Source organism: Lonchura striata, chromosome 1 (assembly GCF_046129695.1).
Source record: "Lonchura striata isolate bLonStr1 chromosome 1, bLonStr1.mat, whole genome shotgun sequence".
In the NCBI taxonomy this organism is placed as follows: domain Eukaryota; kingdom Metazoa; phylum Chordata; class Aves; order Passeriformes; family Estrildidae; genus Lonchura; species Lonchura striata.
Genome location: NC_134603.1, coordinates 113552120 through 113568188, shown reverse-complemented (window position 1 = coordinate 113568188; position 16069 = coordinate 113552120). Strand labels below are relative to the sequence as shown.

Below are 16069 nucleotides of genomic sequence, written 5' to 3'. Positions count from 1 at the left end.
AATGGTTTGTGTTGGAAGAGCCCTTAAGTTTATCTAATTCCAAACCCTCTGCCATGGGCAGGGACACCTTTCACTAGACCAGGTTGCCTAGACCTGCATCCAAGCTGGCCTTGAACACTGCCAGGGATGGGGCATCCACAGTTTCTCTGGGTAACCTGTTTCAGTGCCTTGCCACTCTCACAGTAAAGAATACTTCCTATATCTGATCTAAACCTTTGCTCTCTGTTTGAAGGCTTTTCCCCTTGTCCTCTCACTCCATACAGTTGTGGATAATCCTTCTCTGTCTTTTGTGCAGGCTCCCTTCAGGTACTTGAGGGAGTTAGGTCACCTTGAAAGTCACCTCTTTTCTAGGCTTAACAAACCCAATTCTCTCAGCCTTTCCTCGTAGTTGTAGTGCCTGGACAAACCCTTTTGTAAGATCCCAGCAAATCATGAGATTTGCTGGGCTCTTACAAGAGAACTTGACTGCCTTGTTTCAACACGTATATTTGAATCTATTTAAACTGTAGATTTAAACTGTAGCCACTCTAAAGATTCAGCTACTTTTGCCTTTTAACTTACACATCAGACAGCTTGGCTTACTGTACTAAATCAGCAGATAAAAGTACTACAACTAGGCCTTGCATAAGAAGATAGACTCTAAAGTCAGCATAAACTCTGGAAACAATATTCAAAAAGTTTCCTTGCCTTTTAGCTCTTTTGAACTTGCCTCACATTATAAAAATGTTGGGTTTTGTCTGAATTAAGAAAGGAAATCTTGTCTTTAACTTTTCATTGGGGGGTGTGTGAAAACATGAGACTAAAACCACATTCTAGGAATTGACTGCATATGCTTATGTGTTCTGTAGTCCCTGCAGGACACAGGTATTGCCATCAAAAACTCACCTGGCAATCTCTGCCGCAGTTTTGAGTTGCTTTTCCAGTAGTTCATCAGTGCTTCTTTCTAATCATATAAAATAAGTATTCAAATACTCTTCCATTTGAAAGATGCAGACTAATTAGCCATGTTGTTGGTTACCAATACTACAGCTGCAGAAATTATCTCTATTTCATTTTTATCTCTGGGCTGCTTAGATAATACTGCAGAATTAGCAAGTTTTGGGTTTTACAACTTTGGTACAGAAGCCAGTTGGCATTCTCTGGTTACAGGCATTAAGGCAAGCTTCTTTTTTCTCCCCCCAGACCATACCACGAGTAGCTGCTTTAGGTGTAGAGTGTGTTAGCTCCTTTGCCTTAGATTACTGGCTACAAACACATTTGTTCCAAGCTGGAGTTCTGTGGTACTTACTGGGTTACCTCTTCAACTATGACTATACACTGGAGGAGAGCGGGATTCAGAAAAGTGAAGATTCAAACCACCAGGTAATGTTGCTGAGGTGCTGCCAACACTGCAATCACTGGCTGTTGTTTGCTTTTTCTTCCTAAGAGACCAAATGTATTCAAATATTTGTTAGAATCATTGAATAGCATGAAGAGTAAAGTTAACAGAGTTTTGTAAGGGGATTTTTGTATAGTGATGAATGCTCTTTGAGTTTGTTGGGGGTTTTTTTGGTTTCTTAAAGGATTCAACTGTTAAAGCTGCCAAAGTCCATGATTTCTAATGAACTTCATGCAAGACACTTTTAATCTATATCAAACAGTATAAAAGTAAATTTTTGCTAAGAGAAGAAAGCTCTAGGTTTTCTCAAACTGTCTATTTTTCAGGAGGTAGCAAATAGCCTGGCTAAACTCAGTCTCCTGGCCCTGAGTCGCCTTGGAGGGTATCTTTCTGATGAACAAGCTACCCCTGAAAACCCAGTGATCAGGAAAAGCTTGGCTGGAATGTTGACACCCTACATTGCAAGAAAACTTGCTGTGGTTAGTCCTACTGAGGTGAGCATCTGTTGGCCAAAACTTTCTCTAGTGATTTATAAAAGAAGTAGCTGGTCACTTCTGAACCACTGAACTCTCGTAGACCAACTTTATACTGAGAACAGCAGTGTGATTTTTTTTTTAGTTGCAGTTATTAACTGCAGGGAAAAGAGACTGGTTCAGCCTCAAACCGTATGGACAGGAACAGCTTTATAGGCTAGTATTTGCAAAACAAGTACAAGAACAAAAAGGCGAAGTTAATTGTTCAAGGATTAAGGACATAATGATGATAGAGAGCAAAGATTAAACTTAACTCTTTAAAAGTGGTGCCAAGGAAGTAATCTATAAAGAGATATTGCAGGTAGTTGTTGCTCACTGTCAAAAATGGATGGAGAATCTGAAGTGTGTCTCAGAGCAGAAAAAAGAGAATTAAAATTTAGATTGTACTTTAGTACATAGCTTGCACATACTGTTTTTCCTCTATGTTTTTCCAATATGGGAAGTTTCCTACTTTAAACTTGCTCATGTGATTAGTCTAGTTGTTATTGAGATTGGATTTACTGATACCATGAAACATGCTGATTACTGTGCATAGTGGTCCAAAATGTGTAAATGTGTTACATCATGTAAATTCCTTTTCTTAGACTCTGAAGATGCTTAACAGTAACACAGAGAACCCCTACTTGATCTGGAACAATGGGACACGAGCTGAATTACTTGAGTTTTTGGAATCTCAACAGGAAAGCATGATTAAGAGAGTAAGATACTCTTTACTTTAAATCCCAGTACTGTTTTTTTAAAAAACTGTCTTGTGTTGTCCCGTATTCTCTTGGGATGCAATTGTGTGGTTAATGCAAGTATCCATGGTTATCTACCTCAAGATCACTTTTTTCATTCTGTAGTTTTTGAAAGATAACAAAAACCCTAAGATTTTGCTTGTTTATTTCATGTTATGTTTCAGTCTGAGCTTTTGACTTACTGAAGCATTAAATTTTCTGTTCAAGTATTGTCTATTTCATGATCAGATTATAGCTTTACACTTTCTACAAGATTATTTTTTGTCTGAGCTTGTGTGCTTCTCTCTGCTTAAAGGGTGATTGTGACAAGAGCTATGGATCTGACTTTGTCTTTAGTGACCATGCAAAGGAACTTATTGTGGGAGAGGTTTTTGTTAGAGTCTACAATGAGGTTCCTACCTTCCAACTAGAGGTATGATGTAGCTAAAAATTTTCCTGTTAAAACTAGTGTTTGGAATGCTGCTTCTTCCTATTTATCTATCTGTGAGTGCAAACAGAATAGAAGAAATACAAAATATCATGGAAAAATTTCTTCAAGATCCACGTTATGAGAAAGCTCTTTACTGGAGCAGAATAAATTAAAAGACCAAGTCTGTCATAAGATGTGTTCTTCAGATGTCTTAATGACTTTTCTCTACAAGCTTGTGATGCAGGCACTTGGGTTGATTCAATAATTCCAGGAGGTGGTGGTTCTGCCTATTGGCTTTACAGTCAGTGTCTCTGTATGGGCAAACACACACTTGTTGGAGTAATGGCAGCTTTTTAAGTGTATGTTTAGATAGAAATAGGGTTTAATGTGATCCAGCCATTATAGTGATCATAGAGAATATCTGCCTGTCTGGAAGAAGGGAATATGTGAAATGTACAAGGTACTTGGATACAGGTTCTTTTACTGTGGGTACTGTTGCATCACACAGCTAAAAATGCTGTCATCTCTACTTCATAGCTTCCTAAAGCATTTGCTGCAAGCCTCTTGGATTATGTAGGCTCACAAGCACAGTACCTTCATACACTCATGGCAATAACTCAGACTGGGAAAGTAGAGTCCAATCAACATGGAGATCGCTTACGGAGAGTTGAAATGGCCCTGGAGGCTCTGAGAAATGTCATAAAACACAACCCAGGTAGGCTTAAAACTGAACATTCCCAGTATACTCTTCTGTGGACAGCCTTAAAAACTCTGAACGTCTGTAGTCTGTATCTTCCAGTGAGAAAGAAGGTTTTTTTTCTTGCTGACTGACTTTAACATTGTTGATAAGCCATATAAGCTTGCTGGTTTTTTTTTGCCTGGAGAACATTGTGAGTAAATGTAGCAAAAGTTTGGGTTATATTCAAGCCTTATCTGTTTTCATGTCTGAATCATTAGGTTTTAAATGTAATTCAATCCTACTGTTGCTAGGAAGACTTAAACCTCTTGAAAGAAACTTGCTGTAATCCTTCAAAGAATCTTCAATTGATTTTTAAACTTCCTTGCATCAAAAAAATCCTCCTTGAACTGAGTACTTCGTGCTAGTAAACACCCAAATGACACCTGCATTAGGGCTGTAGTAAAGCAAGAGGAGAAGATGCTCTTGAGAGTGGGCAGCAAAGATTAATGAGCAGACATCAATGTACAGACTGGGAAAGCCTGAGACAAATTATTAAGATGTTTTCCTGCTATTTTATATGCTGCTTCTAAAAGCAAACCATATTACTACTATCTAATAATAGCTGGTTAGGATGTTCTCTATGTTTGCAATTATAAACCTGAAAGCAGCTGCTCCTGCTGGAGACAGCAACCCTGCTCTGAGCTGGGACATTCTAAAAGGGCAAGTAGATTTGAAAACAATAGGCTTTGATGGTCAATGATAAATAAAATTACATAATCTGTTTAGTGTTTTTGTAAGAATACAAGTGACGAGGTAGTCCAAGAACTACATCGGTTACTTTCCTTGGAGTGGGGAGTTACCCTCTGTTGCTGAAATATTGTTGACCTGAAATTCTGTGGAAGCTAGATTAACAGAGAGGAGTTCATAATTTTCTGACTGTAGCAGGTGCTGTCCTGTATGATCTATTAAAACTTCTGTGGCAGACTACATACAGCTGTGCAGTCTTTGATGCCTTTCTGTATAGTGAAATACAGTCATGAGAATTGGCCTTTAGTGAATGCTTTGCCTAGCATGGAGAGTAACTTACTTGGTCTCTTGCAGGTTCTGAGTGTGAATGCATAGGGCACTTTAAGTTGATATTCTCCCTTCTGCGTGTTCATGGAGCTGGCCTGGTGCAGCAGTTGGCTCTGGAGGTAAAACAACCAACAAAAAAACAAATCAATCCCCAAAAACTCCTAACCTCCCTATCTGGATGCTTTACATAATCACCATAAACAAACCTGATTGTGTAGCTGTTAGAGTAGATTCTAAAAAATGCTAAGATTAGGATTCCAAGGTGTCAGTTCCTCCTTGGAGGAACATGTGTCATGCTGTGTCTTTGCATCCTTCTTGCCTGAAGAGACAAAATAATTTGGTGGCAGGAATAAATGTTGTAAATATCAGTTCTGGTGGCCAGTGAATTGGCTGACTTCATACACTGGGTTTTCTGAAAAGTGTCTGAATAGCTAAAGTATAATCAAGTGCTGTTTCTGATCTTTTGCAGGTAGTGAACATAGTAACAAGTAATCAAGAATGTGTTAACAACATTGCTGAGGCAATGGTCCTTGCTAACTTACTGGCACTCTTGCATTCCTTACCTTCAAGTAGGTACCGTAGGATTCTCCATCTTGCAAAGCAAAGGGTTTCGAACTCAGGAATTTATAAGAATGCAGCTGGCTGAAATTAGTTCTGAGTTTTAGGTTACAATGGTCTTGTTAGCTGTATAGGACAGAGATCTGGGTTATGAAGAGAAGCTACAGTAAGAAAACCTATACATTGGAACAAAGCTTTCCTCAGGCTTCCCAGCTGTTGCTGTTCTCCATTCCAGTTGCTCAGCTATTAACGAGAGCAATAAGGACAGTACTGCGATACATCCTCAGTGAAGCATGATGTTCCTATGCCCAGTCCTAATAACATTCTTCAGCTATCAGTTATTCCTCTGCTACATAAGAAAAGCAGAGCTACCAAGTAGGAATCACCATTTTTTTAAAGGAGATGACAGGAAGCAGGAATAGAAATAGATAGTTTTTTAAAGAAATGGAAAATTTAGACCATCTGTCATCACACAGGCCCTATGATATGCTGGTATGTCACTTCTGTCTACTGATTTAAACATTAGTGACTATCATATCCAAAGCTAACAAGGATGGTTTACAAAAATGTTGTGTGTGACCAGTTTTTTGTCTTAAATGTGTGACCTGAAATGTACGAAATACAGGTACTCTGATTACTTCTGAATTGTGTAGTGTTCCGTTAACAAAATATTCCTGCAGATTTAGCTAATTAGCATCTAATTAAGAAGTTATGCTGTATTAGAATGTGGGATTGATTTGACATTCCTTAACAAACGTAGTGTAGGCAGAAATCCCTAAGCTTGTAATTGTCTGAAGCTTTATGGCAGTTTTGAAAGTTTTCTGTTAAGATCAGTTACATTTATCTTCACTTATTCATTCTCTGTGACACAAAGTTCTTAATGCTCTATATTTTGACAGGTCGGCAGCTTGTCCTTGAAACTTTGTATGCTCTGACATCTAGCACAAAAATAATTAAAGAGGCCATGGCAAAAGGTACAGTACTACACTGAAAGCAAATGTTTCTGCAACAATGGGCTTAAAGTGAATAGAGTGGCCACTCTTCCCTTTAAAATAATCAGTGTGTAATTGGACCATTTCTATTACTTGTGATCATAAAAATATATTAAATTGAATGCTTTCTATCTTTCTGTTACAGGTGCTTTAATCTACTTACTAGATATGTTTTGCAACTCAACTCATCCACAGGTCCGAGCCCAAACAGCAGAGCTTTTTGCTAAAATGACTGCAGATAAGCTGGTGGGTCCAAAGGTAAGAATCGCAACAGGTCATGTTGGAACTCTTTCTTGATATTACCTGCATTTCTCTAAAGGTGAGCAAAAAAATCTTCTGTATCTGAAATACTCATGTAAGGAGCAGTCAGACTTTTTCAAAATAATTTAACTTTTAATCTGTGAGCAGACTTCTGGAAGCTGTGGTATGTACAGTAACTTGTATAAGCAGTTTGGTTTCCATTTGTAATGACTTTAACATTAGACACCTAGATTTCAGAGTCACTGGCTATTGCTATTTAAAATGATGGCACTGTTTTATTTTGTGGTGTTGTGGTCTAGTTCTTGACAGTTCTAGCATTAAAGACAGTTGGACATTGTGGAGTTTTCTATTTCTGTCAGTTAGTTTGTCATATGATACACTAAGTGTCATTTATGTTCATCCCTTCTAGGTTAGAATCATACTAATGAAATTTTTACCTGGAGTCTTCATGGATGCCATGAGAGACAACCCTGAAGCTGCTGTTCATATCTTTGAAGGAACCCATGAAAATCCAGAATTAATTTGGAATGACAGCTCCAGAGAGAGAGTATCAACAACAGTTCGAGAAATGATGCTTGAGTATGTGGAAGCCTTCTGACTCAGTTATCTTCAACTGAGACACTCTCTTAGTGGCAGTAAACCAGAGAGCTCTGCCTGTGAAAAGTAGAATTCCTGCAAGCCAGACTTCAGTGAAATAAACTTGTTCACTGTTTGTGTACTGTACTAGTAAGTCAGTAATAACAGGTGCAGTTTGTACATAGTCCAGTTATTTGCTAGCTGCCATAGGATTTGGAGGGATACAATGGGGGTACAATGGAGCTTAGAAACTGGAGCTGCTTCACAGTGATGGGGGTAGACTTAAGGTGTCAAGTAGAGAAGACAACTGCTTCTTTTACTGCTCATTAAAACTTACTTTCTTTTTAAAGGCACTTTAAACTTCAGAGGGACAACCCTGACACTAACTGGAAGGTAAAAGTATACTGTTTCAGCTTTGAGTGTGTCCAGGGAGGCTGTAAACCACATGACAATAGATGCTTGTATTAGACTCTAATAGGCTTTTCTCTTTAAAGTACTAACACGAATTCACTACTATGCTGTGAACATGCTATGCTGTGTTCATAACTGAAAACATAACTGGTTTAATGTTGAACTGATGCTATTGTTACTGCTTGCAGCTTGAAATTAGACACTTATGGGTAAAACCACTGTCAGCATATTCTTAATATTCTGATAGTTCAGGTCATTCTTAGTCTCATCAAAAGTCAGCAACAAAGGAGAATACTGGCTTGCTGGAAAAAGGCTTGTCACTACACAGCCATAGTAAACTTGCTCTTGGTAAATGTGAAGTAACTTTAGGAAGTCACTGGGTCTCAAAAAATATTCCAGTCCTTAAGCCATTCCCTCGCATCAGGCCCATCAGTGAGGTGTTTCAGTATGTAGTGATTCCCCGTATCTGTGAAAAGCTAGACATGACTTCCTCCTAGCAGTGCTCTAGTTCAACATTAAACCAGTTTCTAAACACATCATTATGTCTAATTTGATCCAGATGAAAGCTGGAAACTTCCCTAGACTGATAGTGAGAAAACTTTCCTTGAAGTGTGCAAGGAAGGAAAGGGCTGTTGTATCATCAGCCTTGTTGCTGGTGTTTCTCTTCAGCTGGGGTTTGCCACTATTGAAGCTGTAGGTTCAGTTATTTGTGTTCTTTGAAAGAAAAGTTCACTGTAGCGGTACTGCCTGCACTGCTCTGTTCTTCCTACTGTCACTTCTTACCTCATATTCTTTCAAGATGAAGGGTTTATTGGTCGGAAAATACTGTTATTGACCCTGACCACTTAGAGAAACAGTTTCAGACCTCCCAATACCATTGTCAATAACTTCTGCTTTACAATTCAACAGCTGCCTGAAGACTTTGCTGTGGTGTATGGTGAGGCAGAAGGTGAACTTTCAGTGGGGGGAGTCTTCCTCAGGATTTTTATTGCCCAGCCGGCCTGGGTTTTACGGAAACCAAGAGAATTTCTCATTGCACTGTTGGAAAAGTTTACTGAACTACTGGAGAAAAATAACCCCCATGTAAGATGACTTTTTTTCTGGTTCTATGCTTTGAATCTGTTTAGCATTCTTGAGTTTTTAGTCTTTTAGTTTCTGATTAGCTTAGATTCTCACACTTTCTTCCCATCATAAATGGGGTTTTCTGTCTGCTTTCTGACTCTCTGTAAAAGTGTGTTGATATGTTTGGGCAACTTCTGAACAGGAGTCAAGGTTTTTAAAGTCCCTGAAGCCATAGAATTAGCTTCAATTAAGTCTTAGGGACTTACTTTGTGCTAGAGATGAGGCTTAACAAATGAAGTGTCTTTTAATTATTCCGTGACTGACCAACCTAAAAAAATGACACTTGTTCTACACCACCTAAAAATTTTCTGCTCTTGCGACTTCTGTTGTTCTTCTGCAACACTAGTTTCTCACTCTAGTATAAATTATGTGACTTACAGAAGGCTGCCACCTTACACTTAGTGTAATGAGTACAGCAAATATGTTACAGTTTAAAAATTAATTTTTAAACAGTGTTCAGACAGATTCTGTGTTAGACTTGCAGCATGGAAACTAACTAGCATGCTGAATAAAATTAGCATCTTTGTTACAAAGGTTTAATAGCAGTTTGTAGAGGCATGCAGAATACACAAGGTGTGATGAATGCTTCTGCACAGACTGGAGAATCCTTTAGGAATTCAGGTGGTCAGCCAAACATCCATGCTATCAATGTTTCCACCAAGCAACTTAGCCAGATATTGCATTCTCAATATGTTGGAAATAGTGCTTAGGAATTCCCGTGTGATCTGTCTTTGTGGGACTCTTGAATGTTTGCCAATATTGGAGCTGATAATCATGTTCTTAACTTGTTGTTTTAACAATTTGAGAGCAAAGTGATACAAAAGCATAGGGGAAAAAATCTATAATGGAAAGCAAGTTAGAAATGTTATTATGATGATACATAAGGCTTTACTGAGTTACACTTTCTATTGATTTTTAATTTTCTGCAGGGGGAAACTTTAGAAACAATTACCACAGCAACTGTGTGCCTGTTCAGTGCCCAGCCTCAGCTGGCTGATCAAGTTCCTCCTCTTGGTCATCTTCACAAGATAATCCAGGCTATGAATCACAAGAACAATGCCATTCCTAAAAGTGCCATTCGTGTCATGCACATATTGTCAGACAATGAGGTACTGCATCATTTTAAGTGCTTGAGGGGAGAAAAGCATAGCTGGAGTTATTTGTATTTTTAGTAACGTTCCTAAAAGGGCATTATTCTAACTGTAAACACTGTGTAGCAAGTGAGTGGGGACCTATAGCTAATTAATGGAGAATTGCTAGATTAAACATTAAGGAATGTATGGTGTTGGCTGACCATATCTGCAAGAACCATTAATCTTGGCATAAAATAAAGTCCTCAGGATGTTTATCTCTCTACAGCTTTGTGTTCGAGCGATGGCATCGCTGGAGACCATTGGCCCTCTCATGAATGGAATGAAAAAGAGATCAGATGTAGTTGGGATAGCCTGTGAAACACTGAATCGAATGTTTCAGAAGGAACAAACTGACTTAGTAGCCCAAGTAAGTAGTACATTCTCAGACTGTAAAAATGTGGTATATTTAAACTGTTCAACTTAAATGGCATCTGGGAAGCCTCCTGGACACTTAACTAATGTGTTTTTTTTGCTGGAAAAGTTTTTTTTATCTAAAATGCAAACCTGTTCAAGGATGTTACCCAAGCATTGAAGCTTAATGCACAGGATAGTGTTGTGTCCACTGAGAAAGTGTAGTGTAATGCCAACTAAATCCAACTGAGTTTACATCTAGACAGAGCAGAATTGCTGGGCAGCATCTTTACTTTCTCTTGTTTGTATTCATACAGCTCAGGAAAAATGGGCTCATTTTGGCATTTGTAGTAATAGCTGTTGGCACTTTTGGTTCACACTAATGCTAGTGATATAAAAATTCTGTATGGAACTTCCTGTCCATTTTAAGATAGCTCATTTGGGTATGTTTGCAGGCTTTGAAAGCAGATTTGGTCCCTTATCTTCTGAAGCTGCTTGAAGGTGTTGGTCTTGAGAACCTGGAAAGCCCATCTGCAACAAAAGCTCAGATTGTTAAGACTCTGAAATCCATGTCTCGTAGCCTGCAGTATGGGGAACAGGTGAGTACTCAAAAGTCCTTATCTGGGCTTTGACACTTGGTAGATGTGTACCAAACTCTGAACATCCCTTGTTTAATCTTCTGGCTGTCACGTGCATCATTCCACCTAAAGTGTTAACACACCGCAACTGCCAAATGATTATGGTTTGGAATTTCTTCACCTCTTACTTGTGGAAAAGTCATTGGTTCAATGCATGTGAAGACCACTAATAAAAAAGACAAATCGAAAGTGCAGAAATGTTCTATGAGCTGGTTATCTTTAACTGACAGCTCTTCAGAACTTATGTTATAAAGGTAAATTTCTCTTCTGTTTTCTGAATATATGCATAACTGCAGCAGCTTTATGGATGTATATCTAAGGAAATTTGTCCCAGTAACTGCACTAGTTAGAAAGGCACTTAATGCCTTTCTCTTACCCTTTTGCTGAAAGCTTTCTAAAGGGGAAGAAACTTGGAATAGGTCTTTCTTCAAAGTAGTCCCTATCTTGCTCTATTACAGGAAAAGTCCTATTCTCCCTCAGCTCTCAGTGAGTGGCAAGTGCTGCTTCTAGGGTTGCTTTTCCTTGTCACCCTTTTGGGGAATAAAGGATAAAGTCAAGCTACTGAATACCTTCTTTTGAGCATTGTGTTCAGCTGCACAATTCACATGCAAAAGCAAGTGTCTTTGGAAATGTGCAAAAATTACATACCGCAGCCTGAACTACTGCCATGTTCTTCAGTATAATCCCTTCAGAATGGTTTGGCAATAGAAAACAGGGGTTTGTTCCCCTAGAACATGACAAATGGCACTTGCTCACTGTGTTACCTCTTCAAATACTGCAGGTAAATGAAATTCTGTCTCGTTCTTCTGTGTGGAGTGCCTTCAAGGATCAGAAACACGACTTGTTCATTTCTGATACACAAACATCAGGATACCTCACAGGTTAGCAACTCTCCTGTTTATGTCCTAGTTATACTGAACTGTTATTTAATTGTCACACTGGACTCTAGAGTTACTGTTTATCCCCAGGATCTAGTGCCATCACATGGTCTGAACATTCAATGCTGTACAAATACAGTAAGTTTTTTTAAACAGTAAACTTCTTTCTAGTTGTGAGTGTATTTCTCTGCATAGTCTTTACTGTCCATACTTAGAATCTGGCACTGGACACTGGCAAGACTTGCAAGTACTCTGTAGTGATAGAGCAGAGATGTAATTAAAACTGATGAATAACAGTAGCTTTCTATGCTTCGTCAGGACCAGTCTACTTCAGTTCTAGAACACCAGTTTGTCTACAGTTGGAGGGATGTGTAAACTGTTTTCAGAATCACTCAGACTGTCTCTATTAGTTGGCTGTGTGAATTAACACAACTTTAGTGCTAGGCAGGTAGCTGTACTGCTGGAAAACTTGGAATACTAAATAGATAGGCGTATGAGGCTATGTTCCAGCCAGAATCAGTGGTCTGCCAGGGTGGCCTTGTGCCTGTACACAGAGCTTGCAGCATATGCTTCACTGCAGCTTCACCCACATTTGGGTGGGTTCGCTGCTGGTGCCACCAAGATTGAAATGGCACCCCAGATGCACCCCAGTCCCACTGGCAGTGAAGAAGAGCATTTTAGCTGTGTGTGCTGTGCACTGTGTGCACAATAAGGTTTAGCTACTGAGGGAACTTTCTTGCAGGGTGCAGACATAATCCCAGATCAGTTATGTCACTGCAAATCAACTCCTGTTCTTCCTTCACTTGAGCAGCACTTGACAGACACAGTATTACAGTCCAAAACAACACTATCACATAAAATATTTTCAGATATAGCAAATAATGACATTTCAGCAAACTATCAAAAGCAACACATGATGCAAACTTCTGACTCCTCTGTAGCCATCAGCTGAACAAACACCTGGTCTTTAAAAGCTTTGCCTCACAGGTGAGGTTTTAAAGTCCTTTTTGACAAGCTAGTGTGGACACAGCCACATGCCACATGGAACTTTCTCATCTAACCCAATATAGGAATCCTGGTAAAGCTTTTGAGCATAACTGAACTAATGAGGTATAAATTAGATGGCCAAAGTTTTTCTTGCAAGATACTAGTATGTATTTTGAGAAAATGAAGCAAGAGCCTTTCAAGTCAGTAACTACAACTTCTAGAAGTAGTTGCTTGTATTTTGAGAGTAGGTATTGCAACACTTGATGCATTTTTTTTCACACAGGACTCTGCACTTTAGCTCTGAACAGGAGTTTTCTGCTTTTGTATTGGTTAATGCCAGTTTGACAAAGAACACTGGAACAGATCAGTTTGTACTGAATTTCCTTGCTATTGCATAATCATTATAAATTTAGGAATAGGAAGAAAACCTGACTATTATTGGCCAAGAACTGAAACTATATCAGATGTGGTCAGGCTTGAGACTGGAGGCAATACAGTTTTCCAATTGCCTTAAGGCCTGTGCTGCTTTTAATTGCCTAATGTTTAAGTGCTTGCCAATGTAGAATGAAGGTGCTGTAAAAATGCAAATTGTAGATGGAAACCAAGCTTTATTTTTAACCTCTCTTATCTTGTATTCTGCCTTATGTCTTGCTTCAAATTGCTTTGCCATTTGCACTTCCCTTGAAACTTCCCTTGCTTATTTCTCTTCCCTCAGGTGTCTCTTCTCCTTCCCTTCTAACTGGCAGCAGTCCCCTTCACCTGAGAAGTGGGCTTTAGATCTGCTGTGTCAGGCAGCTTGCTAACTTCTGTGTAGCTCTCTAAAGCAGGTAGATACCACCTCGCAGAACGCACGCTGCGCTCGCTGCATTCCAAGTAACAGATGCATGTCCTAGAGCTGTACAAATGCATGGTCCCAGACTGCCCAACACCGACACACTTGCCTTCCTCGAGCACACAGGAGCACTACACTGACAACTGCTCTGGCTGGTACTTGCTGGTACTACACAGGAATTCAACTTTGGCACCATGTTAGGAATCCTCCATAATGGAAAAGCTTCAGGCAACAGATAACTATGGGGAATTTTTGCACTAGGATGGGTAGCAGCAGGTGTGACACTTGGCAGGTTCCACTGATGGGTTGGCAAAGAGAGGTCCCCTTGTGCAGTCAGAGAGCTTTTTATTGCCAGAGGCACTGCTTGCTTTGCTCTCTACCTTGCAGTAGTAGTGTGGGGCTGTTCACAGGGAGACAAACCATGCTCTGATGTTCTGGCTGAAGTGTGAGAAAGGAGAGTGGGGCAGGAAAGAATAATAAATTTGGGAGAAATCAGTGAGGATGGCTTAAAGGGGAAGAGTACAGGACCCAGCAGAACTTAGTACGTTGAATATTGGCAGTGTAGGCTGGAGGTCTAAGACCAAGTCGATTGCTATATTGGTGCAGGAACGTTTTGTGTGTGATCAGTTTTCTAGTCATTAATATGATAAAAATTACTGTTAAAGCCTAAGTTTTTATTGCATTTATTGAAAGTTTCTATATGACTAAATTTTTAATTCCAGGGAGAGGGACTTTGCCTGCAGGGCAAAATTGATTGCCTCTATCATAATCAACATGGAAACTTAGTAATGGTGTGAGTCCTGCATCTCCAGTATAGAATTTGTGTATCCCAAGAATGCTGTCACTTTATTCCAACTGAAGGCACAAAAGGATGGCTAGACAAGCTTTAGACAGTTCTGCTTCTTCATGGGGCAGTCCATTGGGCTTCCTGGAACTATGCAGCTGGGAAAGACCTTTACAACACTGAAAAGATATACAAGGAGCCGAGTAGTGCAACACATGCCTGAACTCACTTTAATTCCTTGGCAGGGCCTTTCTTTAGCAAAGGAAGGCCATCCCCGCTTTACTGCTGCTTCTGTGATGGGAGGTGAGATGGGTAATGCAGGTGGTTGGGGCTCTTCTTCACTTATTTGGCATTTCAGAATAAAAAACAAAATGAGCAAGCCCAGAAATGGTCCCCATAAGCTATTCCACTAGGTAGACTAAGAAGTCTTAATTTCTAGTGTTCCTAGATTTTCAAGAATTTAAAAAAAAAACTCTTAAATGTTCTTGTGTAAGGTGTCTGGTTGACTTAGATGATGTATCTGAATGTTACCAGAGGGAATAAAGCTGTTCAGTCACCCAATAGAAGGAAAAATAATCCCCAGTATTTGTTTTCTTCCCCAAAGGCCCTGGAGTTGCTGGTTACCTTACTGCAGGGACGACATCATCTGTAATGCCCAACGTACCACCCCCGGTAGACAACGAAGTAGGAGATGTCAGCTAAGGACTGGAAATCCTTGTGGAAGAGACAAAGGCAGACTGGCCAGTGATGAGGAACAGCACTTTCCTCCAATACATTGAAGTGAACTTACTGCCTTGCCAGGTGTTTATGACAGTGTTATTCCTTTTTTCTATGACTTTTTTTTCTAGGAAAAGTCAGTGATTCTAACTACCACACTGTAACACAAGAAAGCACTCTGTGGATCAGCTGAAATGGGTACACAAGAATTTTTTTCTTGTTGTACATAAGCACATTTTGTTCCTTTATATTTGTTTACAAGACTGTGAATCAAACTTTCCTAGTTTTTATATTTTATGGATTAGCATGACTGGAGTTGAGCTACAGTCTAGAGGAATTGGGCTAAAATAACTTTGACCTCACCGACCCCACTAAAAGGGCATCCCTTCATTTCTCAGTCTGATGTGATCACTTCCATTGAACATGACCTGAAAAGGTTTGTTCCTGCACCAGTTCACTCATGTCCTTAATCATTAACATTATCTTTTTCCTCAGATCAAACAGCATTAGACATTTGTATGTATAACTGGCTTGACCAAATTGATGAAGCTTCAGCAAAAAAACCTTAAAAAGTTGACATGTTATGTAAGAAATTAGTGTAATTGTGAAATGTTCTATACATTATCCAGTATATAAAAACTTTCTATATTGAGTGTACATTATACAGATCATTCATATGTACATAGAATTTTAAAATAAAGGGAATTAAGAGCCTTGTTAATGAGATAAAGGTGGTATTCTTGTCTAGCTGTTCATTGAAAGTGAGAGAAATGAGGGAGGTCAGAGATCCTAATTGGAACATGGGTAAATATGATCCTGGGCATTCTTGGTTGAAAAGACACTTTGTGCAGGTTTTGACAGCCTAGAGCAGAACTCCTGAACCACATGTAGTAGTATACTGCAGGTGGTTTTGTATTTGAAGTGCATTTCAGCCACTGACCTGCTGACACTCTCAACTTCCTAGAAAACATTCTTGGCAGGAAGCAAGAGGAAACTAAGTTGGATGGAAAGGTAAACAA

The 16069-nt window shown here is 39.3% G+C and overlaps 1 protein-coding gene across 5 annotated transcripts in view; it reads left to right on the top strand.

Annotated features, from left to right (window-relative positions):
- Positions 1–15780, top strand: part of DNAJC13 (DnaJ heat shock protein family (Hsp40) member C13) — a 57727-nt gene extending 41947 nt beyond the window's left edge. For 4 of the 5 annotated variants that reach the window (XM_021531235.2, XM_077786851.1, XM_021531237.3 and 1 more), the window contains exons 41-57: positions 1183–1362; positions 1705–1872; positions 2496–2609; positions 2944–3060; positions 3595–3772; positions 4838–4929; positions 5280–5379; positions 6268–6342; positions 6506–6618; positions 7031–7200; positions 7548–7590; positions 8518–8691; positions 9660–9839; positions 10090–10230; positions 10670–10813; positions 11634–11733; positions 14938–15780. In XM_021531235.2, the coding sequence (XP_021386910.2) occupies positions 1183–1362; positions 1705–1872; positions 2496–2609; positions 2944–3060; positions 3595–3772; positions 4838–4929; positions 5280–5379; positions 6268–6342; positions 6506–6618; positions 7031–7200; positions 7548–7590; positions 8518–8691; positions 9660–9839; positions 10090–10230; positions 10670–10813; positions 11634–11733; positions 14938–15035 (2187 nt within the window). In that variant the 3' untranslated portion in view covers positions 15036–15780. Of the gene's footprint in view, positions 1–1182; positions 1363–1704; positions 1873–2495; positions 2610–2943; positions 3061–3594; positions 3773–4837; positions 4930–5279; positions 5380–6267; positions 6343–6505; positions 6619–7030; positions 7201–7547; positions 7591–8517; positions 8692–9659; positions 9840–10089; positions 10231–10669; positions 10814–11633; positions 11734–13432; positions 13545–14937 lie in introns of all 5 variants that reach the window. The other variant, XR_002465520.2, reaches the window with a different exon arrangement.
- The last annotated feature ends 289 nt before the right edge of the window (positions 15781–16069 follow it).